This window comes from Micromys minutus (assembly GCF_963924665.1).
Source record: "Micromys minutus genome assembly, chromosome: 12".
NCBI classification, from domain to species: Eukaryota; Metazoa; Chordata; class Mammalia; order Rodentia; family Muridae; genus Micromys; species Micromys minutus.
The window spans coordinates 14,188,013-14,204,958 of NC_137981.1; the positions used below are offsets into that span (position 1 = coordinate 14,188,013).

The window sequence follows — 16,946 nt, forward strand, 5'->3', positions numbered from 1 at the left end:
GTGCAGGAGGAATTCATGGGTGAAATGTGTGCTCTGGCTTGGAAGCTGTTTAGGAGAGGAGCTTGGTCATCCAGAGAGTGCCAGTATAGTTCTTGCTTCCCAAGAGCACTTGTGAAGGGCTCAGGCTTCCAGAGACAGCTCCCTTGCCTACAAGGGACACTCTTGTCTTTGTAAGGAAGCCCAGCAGGTGGGTGTTGGGCAGTGTCTAGTCACTGCCTTCCCTCAGAAAGGGGGCTTTGGTCTGCTATCTTTGGTGGAGGGTTTCTTCCCTGAAAGCACAACAAAGGTCTCAGTCTCAGATTCGTCTCTGTCTCTGTCTCCCTTTCCCTCCCTCCCTCCCTCCCTCTCTTTCTCTCTGGAGTTCCTTGGTGAAGGTATACTGTTTCTTGCTGCCCATAAACTAGTTTCTGTCACTGTCACAGTGTTCTGTGAACAGCTCAGGGACATTTGGCACCAGAGAAGAGTGACACTAGAGAACATCCTTGAAGTCAAATAAAATCAGTACAGCATTCAGATAATCCTCTTCACTTCCCTACCTGGACTTCGGTGGCCATGTTCTCTTCAAACTGGAATGGTATCTAATTACTTCAAATATTTACAGTTATAAAGAAACAATGTTGTGAGGGAACGAGTCCACAAAATAGCAGTCATGACCTGTAGCTCACATTATCAAGTCTTATTCTATGTTTTAATTCAACACAACCTGTAGAACACATGCCAATTTAAGATCTATAAATAGACCAAAGCCTGTTATATCTTTCATCAATTTGACTGATAGGATTAGTAACCCCCAACCCTGGGGAAGTATCTGATTCATACATAGATGTGCACATACACAGACACACACACACACACACAACACACACATATATACACATACTCATACACACACATACTATACACATATACACACACTCTAACATATACACATACCGATATACACACACATATATATATATACACATACACACAATATATACACATACTCATGCACACATACTATATACACATACACACTCTCTAACACACACACATACTGATACACACACTCACGCAAACACTCAAACCTTTTTTTCCAGACCCTGCTTTGCCCACCTGTCCCCAATATATGTAGATTTTCATGGATCAAGGATATTCCCCTACATACTAAGGTTTTTTTTTTCTTTTAAAATATTTATTCCAAGTCTATGAAGAAATGGGGATGTTCAGCTATAAGTACAGCTCAAGGGTAGATGTCACTACTGATCTGTCCACAGCCTTCTGGGTGACACTCCTTGTGGTGACATCACAGTTCTGGCCGGATACTCTGGGCGATTTTAGGGAAATCCGGATATTTTTCCTGAGTGTTAGAATCATGTTACATTCACTTCAGCTGAGCTGAGAAAGAACTTTCCTCTTAATGATAACATTGAGAAAAATCTCTTCTGCCTTCCCTCCTGCATGACGGTTAAGATGCCAAAGTGAAGAGACGGTGCCCCTCCCTTCTTGGGGGTTTCTGAGTGGGTGGCCAAGTGCAAGTGTCAGACATTGTACTTCCCACTCTCCGTGAAGCCCGGTGATCTGGTGCTCTCTGTGTAAACACTGTAAAGGTTCCCAGCACCCACTGGTGGCTTACAGTCCATACTGTATATAACTCTAGTTTTAGGATCTCTGATACCTGTCTCTGACCCCCCTCATAGGCATCATGAACACAGGCAAAGTTTATATACATAAGAATAAATAAACCTAAAAAGGCTTTTTTCCGCCTTAAAGTACATACAACCCTTGCAGAGGACGAAAGCTTTTTCCCTTGCACCTACAATGGGCATCTCACAACCACCTCTGACCCCAGCTCCAAGGGGGTGGTTCAACATCCTCTTTTGGCATCCAAGGGCACCAGGCATGCATGTAGTGGACATGCATTATTCATGCAGTCATCAACATAACATACGTGTTTTTTAGAAATGGAACAACTAATTCAAGTGAATCAGATTCTGTATAGAAAAGTAGCATTTGCTTGGGATCTATGTATTTCGTGCCCTGTCTGGTTTAAAGGAATAAGTTAAAATATATTTCATACAAGCTTATAAATGTTTGCCCACGGCCATTGTAGATGGTTAGAAGTAACAGATGGCAATTATTACGGGAATGTAAGCTGGACCAAGGAACCCGTGCTCTAAAGTTATCTGTGGATCAGGATGCTGAGATCCATGTGCATTAAACAGGGATGATTAACAATGTCATTTGGTTTGGAGACAGTTGAGATAAAGATACAGGAACAGTTCGAGGCACAAGAGGAGAGACGGTGTCAGTAACAACCAGTTTTCAGCGGCCTTTTGGAGGATGTGGGGGAAGATAGAGCAGTGAAGAGAATTCTTAGAGATTGTGACAATTCTTAATTTTGACACAGTTGTTTCCTTGAGCAACAATTTCAACTCGGAGGTGCAGCTTGGCTGTAGACCATATGCTTAGTATGTTCCCAGACTCTGGAGTCAGTTGGAGGAAGGACAGAAGAGAGGGAGGGAGACAGGTTTTTATGTAACAGCTGAGCCTGTGATCCCAGTACTTGGGAGTCTGGGGTAGGATCATTGAGAGTCTGCGGTGCAGCTAGAGGAGAGGACAGAACAGGTTTGTCCTGCACATCTCTGAGTCCTCAGTGCTGCAGAGCAACAAGTATGGAGCTGTCACTCCTGTGACTGTTGACAACTGACTCAGGTAAAGGAGAGGGGACACCAGGACTGTCTCAGTGGTACAGCCTTTGCCCAGTGTGCACAGGGCCCTAGCTTCAATATCCAGTCCCCCAACCCAAAAGCATTTCTCTAAACCAGACACGCTAGCAGATGATAACAGTCTCCAAAGGTTAAAGGCAAAAGGATCTTAAGTTTAAGGGTTTAAAATAGTTTAAAAGTCTATCTCAATAAAAAAAAAAAAAAAAGCAATAAGCTTTTATCTAAAAGGCTGTTGGGAGCCCAGCTTGGAAAATTGTTACGACAGGGTTAATTGCTTCAACCTGGATAACTGTTATTTCTTTCAAATTCTCTTTTGTGGATTGTGGTCCTAGAAACTCAGCAATGACTCACATCTAACACTGAGCCACACATACTCTGTCCCCATGTTAACAGTGCCCTGGCCCAAACTGGCAGGTACTGCCTTCAGGTTTATAGCTGGTCAAGGAGCAGTCTTGGACATAGAGGCACTGTGCATGTAAGCACTCCCTAAACCCCAAAAGGTGTGAGAGCAGAAAACCTCACTCGCCGATGATACCAAAGTTCCCGTTGATAGCTGCCATTATTAAATAAATGTTCGGTGCCAGGTACTCATTATCTGTTTGTCCTCACAGTAATCTCCATGTGCCCAGCACATATTATCTCTTTCCTACAGATAAGGAAATGGAGGTTCTGAGGAATAAGCAATTTGCCAAAGGTCATACAATGAAAAATTTTGGAGCTAAATCTTCAGCTATGTATCTGCATGTTACTCTGTGTGTGTATGTGTGTATATGTATGCATATGTGTATGTGTGATATGTGTACATGTATGTATGTGTGTATATGTGTATACATGTGTATGTATATGTGATATGTATGTATGTGTGTATATGTGTATAGGTATGTATATGTGTATATGTCTGTGTATGTGTATATGTGTGTATGTGTGTATATGTGTGTATGTGTGGTGTATGTGTGTATGTGTGTGTATGTGTATATGTGTGGTGTATGTATGTATGTGGTGTATTCTGTGTGTATATGTATATGTGTGTATATGTGGTGTATGTGTGTGTATGTGTATATATGTGTGGTGTATGTGTGTGTGTGTGTGTGTGTGTACTACTCATGTATGTGTAGGTTATGAACAACTTGTAGAAGTGGGCTCTCTCTTTCTGCTCTGAGTCCTGGAGATTGAACTCAGGTCATCAGGTTTGGTGACAAACACCAGACTCCCACAGATACATTTCACTGTCCCTGTTTCTATGTATCATATACTAAATGGGCGTTTCCTTGAATGTCTCAGCAGTAGTCCTTTCTAGATGATGCAATCATTCCTGCGTTCCTACTGAAGGCTCTAGTGTGAGGGGGAGCTGGTGGCAGCTGAGGCTGGACGGATGGAGTGTGTCACAGTAACACTGAGGGCACTCAGTCTGAAGCAGCTGATAACTTGGGCCCTGGTCTCATTAACCCCTCTGTAAACTACAGCTTTCTAGTCATGCGAGGGACAGGTCTATAGAGTTTCCAGTGTCTAGGTAGCTTTATTCCAGTATTCATATACTTAGCTGGAAACACCGGAAGTTAGACTTAAAACGAAAGAAGCCTAGCCTGAAGGAAAGTGTGTCTGTAATGTTTTCAGTGCATGGTTTGCTCCTCGGGGAGATTTGCTGCTCGGCAATACTGGATTTAGTCTGCATCACTGACTCAACACAACTTAAAAAATGGGTTTTCTTTTTTCTTTTCTTTTTTTAGCCACAGGTTCTTATGATGCAGCTGAGACTGTCTTTAGATTTTCCAGATAGCCCAGGTGGCTCTAACTCAAACAATCTTTCTGCTGTAACCTCCCAAGTTCTGGGCTTATAGGCAAGTGCCACCGTAACCAGCTGCTGCGTGCTTGCTTCTTTTGTGTTTGGTGACAGCAGGAAGGTTGTTTTGCACTGATTGGTTGGTTGATTTGTACATCTGTGTGTGGGCATGTGCAAGTGAGGATCCGTGCCTACAGAGCCAGAAGAGGGCATCAGATGCTCCTGGAGCTGAAGTCACAGGCAGTTTGGGGCCACACCCAACATGGATGCTAGGAACAGAATCCTAGTCCTTTGAAAGAATCTATGCACCTCTTAACCACTGAGCCATTGCTTCAGCCTCTTTATTGGTGGGGGTAAAGTTGTGCTATGTATGTCTGGCTGACTTAGACCCCACTAGTGGCCTCAAATTTTAGGCATGTGCCAAACATGCCAAGAATTTGTTGAGACAAAACTCACTCTAGGGCAGGATGGCCTGTAATTTTCTATGTAGCCCAGGCTGGCCTCAAAGTGGTGACAGCCCTACTTTTTCAGCCTCCCAAGTGCTGGGACTACAGTTGCGAATCGCACATCTGAGGTTTATTTGTTTGTTTTTGAGGCGGGATCTGGTTGGGTAGTACAGCCTGGCCTGGAGTTCAGTTTCCTTTCTCAGCCTGCTGAAGGCTGGGATGACAGTTATATGCCACCACATCCAGCTAGAACAAAGTGCTATTCATTGAGCTCTTACTAAATGACAGTTCCTATACTATGAGGCCTCTGCAGATATCATCTTATCTAATCCTGTCAACAATCATATGGATGTAGATATAGTATCGCTATTTTAAACACAGGAAAATCAAGTCATGGAGCTAGTAGCTGATTTACCGAGGCCCATAGAGCTGATAACTGAATGGACTAAGACCAGAGTCATTTCTCACAGCAATTCAGAGAGAGGGGAGGAGAGCCGGTCCCTGTGGAGTGGTAATGGGGTGAGTCCTGGAGAATGGTGCCACAGGAGTGGGACCTGGAGACACCATACGTGAATAACATTGCGAGCCTTGTCTGAAGAGGGGCCCAGGTGAGGACTCACACCTGTGATCTCAGTACTTGGAAGGTCAGAGCAGGAGGATCCCAGATTCAAGGCCTGTCTGAACTACTGGACAGGTGTGTGTGTGTGTGTGTGTGTGTGTGTGTGTGTGTGTGTGTGAGTGAATGGGGATGGTGTACACTGGACAGGTATGTGTGTCTATGTACAATTTTAGGTCCAAAGATTTCAGACTTTTTGGACGACACCTCTTTAAAAGATCTTACATTTTAGCCTCTAACATCGAGCACGGATTGTCTGACCCCAGCACCATTTGTTGAATGTTGCCCAGAGGTGGCGAGTCTGAAAATGTGTTCTTGAGTTCATGTTCCGCTTCTAAAAAACCATGAGAATATTAGGAGCTGGTTCATTCAGGATGAAACTATATTAAAAACTCCCATTGTTTTCAAAGGGAATCTGGGACAGATGCCAGAAGCTCAAAACCATTTCAAAATAAACACGTCTTAGTGAGAGGGAAAGGTATAGCCGGCAATATAATGCTGAGGAGCTACATCATTCGGTGCGTGCTTCCTACTTCCAAAGCTCAGAGAGCACGGTGGGGTGGGAACTTCAAGCGATCCTGCCCAACCGGCACCCGTGTAGGGGTAAACGTTTCAAGTAGGTAAAGGACCTGCTGACAGCAGAGATTCTTTCCCACCCCAGTCCTTGAGCGCTGTGCCCATGTTCCCCAGCATGGGGTACAAGGTGGCTGGACCAGGCATCCTGTTGCAAGCTTCCTGCCTCCAGGAACCAGAGGGCTCAAGGGCAGTTTGTTTGAACTCGCAACTATCTGACTCAGATGTGTTCCCTCAAAGGGTAGAGTTATGTAGAGTGAGTGACCGGCAGGAAATACTTAGTCTAGGGGGAAAAAAATCAGTTCCCAGTAAAGTTTAAGAAGTACCTAAGTCAGGATTGATGGTACACACTTGTAATTCCAGCACATGGGACATGGGACGACTGCTACACTCCAAAGCCAGCCTGCTACACATCTAGAGTAAATTTCAGAGCAGTCGGGGCGGTTTAGCAAGACCCTGTGTCTATTTTAAAAAATCTAAATAGAAGACACCGTTTCATTTCAGCATTAGTGACAGGACAAAACCAAAACAAACAAACAAAACCCTGCTGTGTGCACAGCAAATGGCCACTTCAGGGAGGCGATACCACACAGAGACCTGCTCTGAGTTAAGTCATGCAGTTTATTGAAGTGAGGTGGGGGTGTGGGATTTAGGATTGGGCCCCTCAAGTTGCCAGGCTACCGAGGGAGAGCTAAGCCAGGAGTCCGCTTCAGAAATTTCTGTTGTTGTTTTGCGTGTTTTCTCGTTGTTACTGAGGGATGGCGAGCAGACCTCAAAATGCAGCCAGGAGCAAGCTGTTCCAGGAAAAGATTCTGATCTACAGAAAACAAGGACCATTTGGGAGCTCCGGGCGGGAGTAGGGGATATCAGAAACTGCTCTCCTCTGAGTGCCCCCCAATTCCAGGGCTTGAACCCAGGGACCTGCTCTGCCTTAGGCAAATGCTCTCCCACTGAGCTGTATGCACTGGCTCCTTTCTCTAATTTTTAATTCCCTGCTGACCCTATTGGCCTCCCAGAACATGCCAACTGGGAACTGTCTCTCCTCACCCACCTCCCCGGACGCCTGGGAATGGCAGCATGCAGGCCATAGCCTAGAGCTATTAGACATTGCCGCTCAGTGTTTTAACAGGGATTGAACATATTAGGCCTGTGCTGAGCACGGGTGAATTTCATTTCTAAGAAGCAAAATAATCCCACAGGTCTATTCTGAGCCGCGCTATTTATAGAACAAGCGAAGTTCAAGTTGAAAAGCTTTATCGATCATCTCATCCCTCATCCTTTGTCACACTCATGGGCTCTCCCATTGGCTTGCTTTAAATATCCTCGGCATCAGCGGTGACATCACTGCTGGGGAGAAGGTTTCACAGTGTGCCTGAAGATGTACCAGATCTCGGGCTGAGCTGCACATTGTTCAAGTCAGTATTGCAGTTCTCTCTAGCATTTCTCATCCGAGTGTCTCAAAAGGTGCTCTCTTACACACGGATGGAAGGCACAAACACTTCAGACTTAACGCAGGAACTTCTGGCTGCTCTAAGGAGGCATTTAGGAGCCAGTGTGGGGATATAAACTTGTAATCCTAGCACTTGGGAGACTGGGCAGCAAATCGCCACAAGTGTGAGGCCAGCCTGGACTATATATAGCAAGATCCTGTCTCAAAAGTAATTTTTCTGTCGGGAAGTTATTAGTATTTGGTCCCAGGCCCTGGGAATAAAAGACTTAACATAAAAATTTTCATGATTTGGATGAGTGTGTTGTAGAGATCAAAGAATTTTAGAGGCACACAGAAAAGTATAGGCTTACAATAGTCTTGAGTTTACAAAATGCTTTCCTATACATGATGTGTGTGTGTGTGTGTGTGTGTGTGTGTGTGTGTGTGTGTATGATTCCATGTGGACACATGCATTCCTGTGTGTGTGTGTGTGTATGTGTGTGTGTGTGTGTGTGTGTGTGTGTGTGTGTGATTCCATGTGGACACATACATTCCTCTGTGTGTGTGTGATTCCATGTGGACTCACATTCCTCTGTGTGTGTGTGAGTGTGTGTGTATGTGTGTGTGTGTGTGTGATTCCATGTGGACACATACATTCCTGTGTGTGTGTGTGTATGTATGATTCCATGTGGACACATGCATTTCTCTCTCTCTGTGTGTGTGTGTGTGTGTGTGTGTGTGTGTGTGTGTGTGTATGATTCCATGTGGACACATGCATTCCTGTGTGTGTGTGTGTGTGTGTGTGTGTGTGTGTGTATGATTCCATGTGGACACATGCATTCCTGTGTGTGTGTGTGTGTATGTGTGTGTGTGTGTGTGTGTGTGTGATTCCATGTGGACACATACATTCCTCTGTGTGTGTGTGATTCCATGTGGACTCACATTCCTCTGTGTGTGTGTGAGTGTGTGTGTATGTGTGTGTGTGTGTGTGTGATTCCATGTGGACACATACATTCCTGTGTGTGTGTGTGTGTATGATTCCATGTGGACACATGCATTTCTCTCTCTCTCTCTCTCTGTGTGTGTGTGTGTGTGTGTGTGTGTGTGTGTATGATTCCATGTGGACACATGCATTCCTGTGTGTGTGTGTGTGTGTGTGTGTGTGTGTATGTGTGTGTGATTCCATGTGGACACATGCATTCCTGTGTGTGTGTGTGTGTGTGTGTGTGTGTGTGTATGATTCCATGTGGACACATGCATTCCTGTGTGTGTGTGTGTGTGTGTGTGTATGTGTGTGTGATTCCATGTGGACACATGCATTCCTGTGTGTGTGTGTGTGTGTGTGTCTACGTGTGTGTGTGTGTGTCTACATGTGTGTGTGTGTGATTCCATGTGGACACATGTATTCATGAATGTGACTGTAGTCATTTGCATGCCATGATACTATGTGGCGGTCAGAGGACACCAACCCTTGCTTTTTATCTTCCTTGAGAGGATTTCTCTGTTGTTTGCCACTGTGTTTACCAGGCTGGCTGGCCCTTCACTTCTGGGGATTTTCCTCTCGCCTTCACCTTCCATCTCAGGTAGAAGCACCTAGATCACTGCGGCTATGTGGCGTTACAGAACTTTGGTGGATTCGAACCCAGGTCTTCCCGGTTTTGTGGCAGGTGTTTTACTCAGGAAGCCATCTCTTCCACTGCTTATGCACAATCTTTGTAACCTTTTTTATGCCCAGATACTGGGTCAGAGATGTAGGTTTCACCAGTACAGTGACGAGACGTGCTGACCCGTTCAACCAGCTCAGGCGTGAGCTGCATAGCAACCAGCCAGTTGCCTTTCTGGTTTCTTCCTGGATTTGAAATGGTTCTCACAGGGGCATGGGCGTTGGCCTCTTTTCTTCACGAAGCTTCTCTTTTGATTTGCTTCTTCTTCCCTTTTCTTTTTTATAGCCATTAAAATAAAAAGCTTTATGTGTCTATTGCCTGTGTGATGGTGAGACTTTGGGACCTGGATCCTTTGCAAGGACTAGTGCTCATGACCACTGAGTCTCTCCAGCCCCATGCTTCTGGATTTATATATATGTGTGTGTGTGTGTGTGTGTGTGTGTATGTGTGATGAGTACACACTATAGCTGTCTTCACACATTCTCCAGCCTTTTTTTTTTTTTTTTTTTTAATGCTGTGAAGACCAGCCTGGAACTTGAGATCCTCCTTCTCAGAATTTCCTGGATAGCCATATATTCTAATATATCATGTTACATAGTACTATAATCATGCTAACACGATGTCTGTCCAGACTGATGTGGTAAGCTATGCTTTCACCTAAATGTCTACATTCAATTGTTTTTGTTTTGAGACAGGATTTTACTGTGTAGTCGTGGCTAGCCTGGAACTCACTGTGTTGACTAGGCTAGCCTCAAACCTGCCTTGGACCTGCTGAGATTATAGGTGTGGGCCACCATTCATTCAAGCCTTTAGAGTAGAAGTTGAATCTCACTTTCATATTCCCAGAATTTTAGCATGTCATATGAGCTCAGTGAGCTTGTAAGTCCCTAGATTTGGCCTCCACCACTGGGAAGAAATTTCTTGATTCTACTGATGTGTAGTGGTTGAAGTAGCTGGGCATGCTGACACACACCTGTGATACTAGGTGTGTTAAGAAGTGTAGACAGGTCAGGCATGGTGGCACACACATTCAATCCTAGCACTTGGGAGGCAGAGGCAGGTGGATCTCTATGAGTTTGAGGCCAGCCTGGTCTGCAGAGTGAGTTCTGGGACAGCCTGGGCTACACAGAAAAACAAAGCAAACAAACAAGCAGAAAGACGTGGAGGGAGGATGAGAAGCTGAGGTCATCCTTGGCCACAAAGCTCAGTTACATGAGACTGTGTTTTAAAAACAAGAAACTGTTAAGATAAGGCTGACAAGATCTACCAGTGGGTAAAGACACCTAGCCCTGAGTCTGATCACCTGAGTTCAATCCCCAAAACACATGCCAGAAGGAAAGAGCCAACTCCTGATATTTGTCCTATGGTCTCTACATGTCACGATAGAAGACACACAACTACATGCATGCGCTCAGAGGAAAGGGTGAAAAAAAATAGATATCATTTAAAATACTTAAATCATTGCAGTAATAAATTTTGTTATATTTTTACCCTAATTTTTTTAATTTAAAAATTAGTTACTACCATAGATAATACATTTGTGTGTGTGTGTGTGTGTGTGTGTGTGTGTGTGTGTGTGTAGCTAAGTAAAACTAAACCCAGCTTTGAATCTGAAAGGGACATTTAGAATTAGCCATACCTTGATACTGAAGTTTCAAGGAAGATGAGAGTTTTTCAACTTTGATGTTATTGCCCCTTGAACCAGATCCTTCTTCGTTATGGGAGGTTGTTTGGCCACTGTTGAATCCTTAGCAATACCTTGGCCTTGATACCCTAAGTTCCAGGGGAACCCTCACTCCAGCGTGAAGACTAGAAGCATCTCCAGACATTGCTCCAGAAGGAGTAAAGTTGTTCCTGGTTGAAACCCACCAAGGAACATAGGGAGAGTGGAAGTCATGTGAGGGTCCCTGGTAGGAACCAGTCAGCCCCTGAGGCCACAAGGCTTGTCTTTCAGTGACTGGTGGGTGGTGATTTGCTCCCTCTATTTCACTGAAGGACCATGTATGAACAAGTACTTCCCAATTACCTTTCAAAGCAGGCATGTGGAGAGTGGGCGATCAATAAATACTTCTTGAGATGCAATTACCTGCTGCTCGCGCCCCTGCATCATCTTAAATGTATACCTAGACAAGCAGACAAATGAATCAGAAGATGCCTCATGGTCTTGGCTGTATGGTTCTGTTTGGTAGCCAAGTCTCCAAAGCCAGTCTGCTGCATTCAGCTCTGGCAGGCCTCTGTCTCCCCTGATACAAAGGCTAGCAATTAATCATTTTTTAAAAACATTCCATGTGTTATAGAGTGTCTTACATAGGTATAAACTGCCTCGATTCCCCACAGCAAATTAGATGGGGTAAGAGCCATTAAGATTCCCATTGTGAACATGAAGGAAATGAGTCTCAGAAAAACTGAAGTCTCGTGGTTTATGAGTGGCGAGGGCTCCGGCTCCTCTGAGTCTAGTGTTTGCTGTAGTAAGGAAACCAGTACAGCAGAGCCGTGTGGTAACATCTGCATCTCTAGTCTGCAGAATAACTTAGCCTACTCTCACCTCCGGAGAAACCGTTGTACAGTCCTGGTGGGAAAGCATTACAGAAGAAGGTACCTGGGATGCTCACAGTTTGGGAGTAAGGGTCAAAGCCTGAGCCCAGGCTCCTGCTTTCACACCGTTCCTTGGGTCTGAAGCCATTGATGTTTTCCTGCCAGCGCGTTGGAGACGTACGAATCACATTGACTTCAGCCTTCTCTGCACATCAAGACTCAGCCTCTAATACCCAGCAGGAAGCTGTGACTAGACATGAAGTCTTGCATGAGTGAGGAAAGCCAAGGTCTTTTGGATTTAAGTCTGTAATTTCTCTCCTTAGGAAATTCTTTGAGGGCTACGGCATTCGAGTGTGAACAAGCCTGAGTGTGAGTAATGCTGGAATATCCATGGGTCACGTGGATGAGGAAGTTAGTGATTATGTACAGCAAATGAGCCCTTTCTCCATCCTGGCCGTTTGCCTATGAAGACTTGCGCACTGATACAATTTGGCCTCTTGTTTTAATGAAATGGTTTACATAGCTTTTCTCTGGCAGAACAAGTTTAGCTTTGCCTCATTGTCCAGGAATCCTAAAATCCAGCTTTCACTAAAGATCTAAGGATGATTGCAGTGTTAACCAGCGTGGGTGGGAGCCGGGTTAAGACCCTGATCTCAGGCACCTTGGCACTAGTGGGCAGGTGTGTATCACGTTCTTACTTTCTTGTTTTGGTGTTTGAAACAGGGTTTGAAGGGGTTCTCTGTGTAGCCCCGGCTGTCCCTAGACCTTACTTTATGGAGTAGGCTAGCCTTGAACTCAGAGTTCCATTTGCCCCCGCCTCCTCGGTGCACCACTGGCCCAACATGCATTGCATTCTTAAATCTAGAGCAGTGATTCTCAACTTATGGGCTGGGATCTTTCTTTCACAGTAGTTGTGTCAGTGTCCATTAGAAAATACAGATGTTTACATTATGGTTCATAATAGTAGCAAAATTACAGTTATGAAGTAGCAATAATAACAATTTTATGGCTGGGAGTCACCGCTACATGAACTGTATTAAAGGGTCGCACACAGCATTAGGAAGGTTGAGAACCTACTGCTCTAGGCAATGGGTCTAAGAGTAAAACGGGGTGGGGGGAACCACCGGAGACGTCCACTTCGTTCCTCTCTTTCAAGAAAGACTCACATCACATTTGAAAGGCTCCTTCAGTTCTCCTGTCTCATGGCTTCCTTTAGACAATGTACACATTTAAAGGCCCGGGAGCTTCCGTGTGCGGCATTGTTGCCAGAGGAGAAGCCCCGTGGAGTCTGGAGGGCACCCTGGGCCTGGAGTTTCTACCAGACTGAACTGTTTACACAGCGTGTGACTTTGACCAAAGAGGCTCTTTCCCTCTCTGAGCTTCATTTTTTACAGAAGTAAATTAGAATGAGCGTCCAGGGTAGACCAGATTATTAGCACTTTTCGAGGCACTTAACGCAGTGATTACGCCACCACTGCAGACAGGACTGCCCCAAGGACAGGATGTTGAGTCTGCCCCCAGCTCTCTATAAGACCACTCCCACTGCTGCCCAGTGGGTCATGGAACAGTGGGAAGGTCTTTTGTTTGCACAACAGTCTTGAAGCAGGGGTGCAGGACTCCAAGCCAGACACTGCTAAACCAGGTGTGATACCCTTGGGAGTCTAGTTTCTTCAGTGGTAGAATGGGGATGGTACCTCCCTTGTTTTCTCCAAGGAGTAATGGGGCCACAGACCCCCTCAAAGATCAGCTAGCACTGTATACCTCATCCCCCAGGGCACCCTGTGATGTGCGTACTCTGACAGTGTCCCAAAAGTAGCCAAAGTACTCACGTAGTGGATGGTCCTTACCGCTGTTTGTTTGCCCAGAACCCTTAGTGGAACTTTGAGTCTTCATCTCCGAGGGGCGGAGCTTTATTTAACAGGACATTCCTCTTTCCTACTGAACCTGCCGCTCCAAGATCCATGAAATGCTGTTTCCACATCCATTTTCATCACCTTGAGACCAAGTCAACCCTTGTTTTTGTCCTGGTTTTGACTTTCTAACCCTGGAGCTGTTTTCCCAGGCCGAGTGCCATTGCTCCCTTCTTGGATGGAGGTGAAATACCCTTTAGTCACTCTTTTGATAATTCCCAGATAGGCAAGGAATTTTCTGGAACTCCCAGAGCTTCCTGTCTTCCAGGGAACAGTAACGCGTGCAGTTCGGGCCAGTGACAGATGGTTGTGGTTTTTGTTTTGTTTTGGGACAGAGTTGAATGCTATGGTTCAAACCAAAAACCAGCCTCAAACTCAAGGCAATTCTCCTGCCTTGGCCTACTGGGTGTTGGGATTATAAGCCACACAGGGCAGCTTGAGGGCTCATATGACCATATCCTAAGGCCTAGGATACTGTGTGATGAACTTTTAGTCTCCATCAGTGAGCAGGTAATAGTACATGGGGACAAAGATGTCTTCTGCTATGAAAGGACTTCACATAAGCATATACTGAAGGAAGGGGAGAAAAGAAATGTCCACAAGAACTGAGCCCTTTTGTCTGCTTCTTCTTCTCCACCCGATATGATATTTACATTTGAGTTTGATGTTGAGGAGCTTTTTCTCTCTTTGATTTTATGTCTGTATGTATGACTGAAGGAAAATGTGTTTGGAAGGAGAATGGGTAGAATATATGTGTGTATACATATATGTGTATGTGTGTGTATGTGTGTGTATGTATATACATATATGTGTGTGTATGTGCGTGTGTGTGTATCCATCCTGCCTATCAGCATCCTGAGTACTTCACATTACTTTTTTTTTTTAGTTTAAAAACTAATGGCAAATTTTACATCTGAGAGGAATAGAGAATTACAATGTGAATTATTTTCTTCCCCTTTACTTCATAACTATATGCCTGGCCCTAAATTGCAAATTAGACTTTAGGGTCAGGCATGGTGTTACAAACCTGGGATCAAAGTACTCAGAAAGCAGAGAGAGTTGGACTGATGCAAGTCCAAGGACAGCCTAGTTTACAAGTCTATATATCAATTTTAGGCTAACTAACTCATTGTTCAACCTCATCTTTAACTTTTTTTAATTTAAAAAAACCAAAAATGAAATAAACAGTTGAATTTTGGCTTGGAAGTGATTGTTTCAGAACTGAATTGAAATAGAGTTCTGGCTGGATTTGGAAAGAGAAACATAGAACTTTACATCTTGAAAAGGTGTTTTTTTTTTTTTTAATCTATTTTGTTATTTTGTGTAAATTCTTGTTTTGCCTGCATGTACAAATGTGTATGGCATGTGTGCCTAGAGCCCTCAAGGATCCCAAGAGGGCTTCAGATTCCCTGGGACTAGAGTTTCAGATGGTTGCAAGCCCCATGTGGGTGCTGGGAACTGAACCACCATCCTCAGCGAGAACAATGAACACTCTTGCTCACCGACCTAACTCTCCAGCCCAGACTTTAACACTTTTTATCTCACTGGAAAGGTGGATTCTTGGAAGGTTGTCAAGCCTGTGGGCTGGGGTAAGCGCTCAGGTTTTGCCTTCTCACCTAGATCTAGCTGGATCTGCTTCTCCCCTCGGGCACAGAGTAGGGAGACAGCAGGAGGGAACCCTCAAAGCACCTGGGGAACCTCATTTCCACCTTCAGTATAGAAAAAAGTGAAGCCAACTTAGGAAGATGTGTGTCAGGGGCTGTTCTTACGCTCCTCCTGTCCTGTCCAGTGCACATGACCCAGGAGCCCCCTTTCTACGATGGCCTCTGTCTGAGAGAACTCCAACCCCCGAGCATGCAGAAGTGGATTAGTGGAAAGAACACCAGATTAAGCATCAGGAGACAGTTTTCAAGATCCAATTTTACCCATCAGTAGCTGAGGAATTTAGAGAAAGCCACTTAACCCTGGTCTCTTGGTCAGTAAAGTGAAGAGAGGAGTCCCTTTCTTCTCTCCCCTCCCTGAATTTCACAAGGTGATTCTGAGGATCATATGACACCACAAAGAAGAAGGCCTCGGGGACAGAGTGCTGAGGCTTTGCACGTAGTGTACTCTCACACACTATGTCTAGACAACTGTGACCGTTTTATAGGTCTGTTTTATGTTCTCCAACAAGGGTGGGGCTGTTGCGTCCACGTAGAAACCAGCTTCCAGGGCTGTTGCCACCACTCATAAGTGTTTTCTTTTATCTTAAGTCAGGGTCTCATTATAGAGCCCAGGTTATCCTGGAGTTCCTGATTCTCCTGCCTCAGTTTCCCAAGTGTTGGGATTCCAAGTATGTGTCACTATACCCAGCCCATAGTCCCAAGTCATCATGGTATGTGGCCACAATCTGTCCAAAAGAATTTGCCCTTTGGCTCCTTTAGGAAGCGTTCTAGTTGACAGGTGGGGTCTGGGAATTGGACCGAATTTCCAGTCAGATCTTTGTAGTCAGTTCTAAGAGTCTTTCTTCTCAGAACATGTGTGCCCAGTCAGAGCATCCTGAGATTCAGTATTTGTTCCAATCATCGATACTACCTAACTTCACACAATTTATTTGCTTCTCTGAGACTTGTTTTCCTCTACTGATGTGACCTGACCCTATATGACCTTTCTAAGGGGTAAACTAGTCTGGGAAACCCCTTGCCAGCTCTCTGCCCTTTACCCTAGTGAGAATCATTGATCCACCATCTCAAAGACGCTTAGGAACCAGACCAGAGATGAAATGCAAATGCCAGATGTCCTGACCTCACTGTGTCTTGTGCCTTGTGCAGGGAACATCATCGGCTCTGGAATCTTTGTCTCACCAAAGGGTGTGCTAGAGAATGCCGGCTCTGTGGGCCTTGCTCTCATTGTCTGGATCGTGACCGGTGTCATCACAGCTGTGGGAGCCCTCTGCTATGCTGAACTAGGTGTCACCATCCCTAAATCTGGAGGCGATTACTCCTATGTCAAGGACATCTTCGGAGGACTGGCTGGGTGAGCAAACCTGGAGGCCTGAGTGGTCTCTCGTGGGTGTCCGACCTTGTGACTCACCAATATAACATTTGTCGTCTGAAAGAATGTACTGTGTTGGACTCACAGCTATCCTAGGAGACATGTGACCTGTGGACTGCAGGTTGGGGCCACTGGTAAAGGAAAAGGACAAATCTGGGACAGAAGGGTCAGATCCAAAGAGCCCAAGGACGGGTGTTTCTAGGGTTCAGGATGTCACTACTCATAGAATCAGTAGATGAACCAGGTTACAAT

The 16,946-nt window shown here is 45.0% G+C and overlaps 1 protein-coding gene across 2 annotated transcripts in view; it reads left to right on the plus strand.

The window, feature by feature from the left end:
- The window catches only part of SLC7A8 (solute carrier family 7 member 8), a 55,492-nt gene that overhangs the window by 1,483 nt on the left and 37,063 nt on the right, over nucleotides 1-16,946 (plus strand). For both annotated transcript variants that reach the window (XM_080925893.1, XM_080925894.1), the window contains one exon: nucleotides 16,472-16,676. In XM_080925893.1, the coding sequence (XP_080782019.1) occupies nucleotides 16,472-16,676 (205 nt within the window). The remainder of the gene's footprint in view (nucleotides 1-16,471; nucleotides 16,677-16,946) is intronic.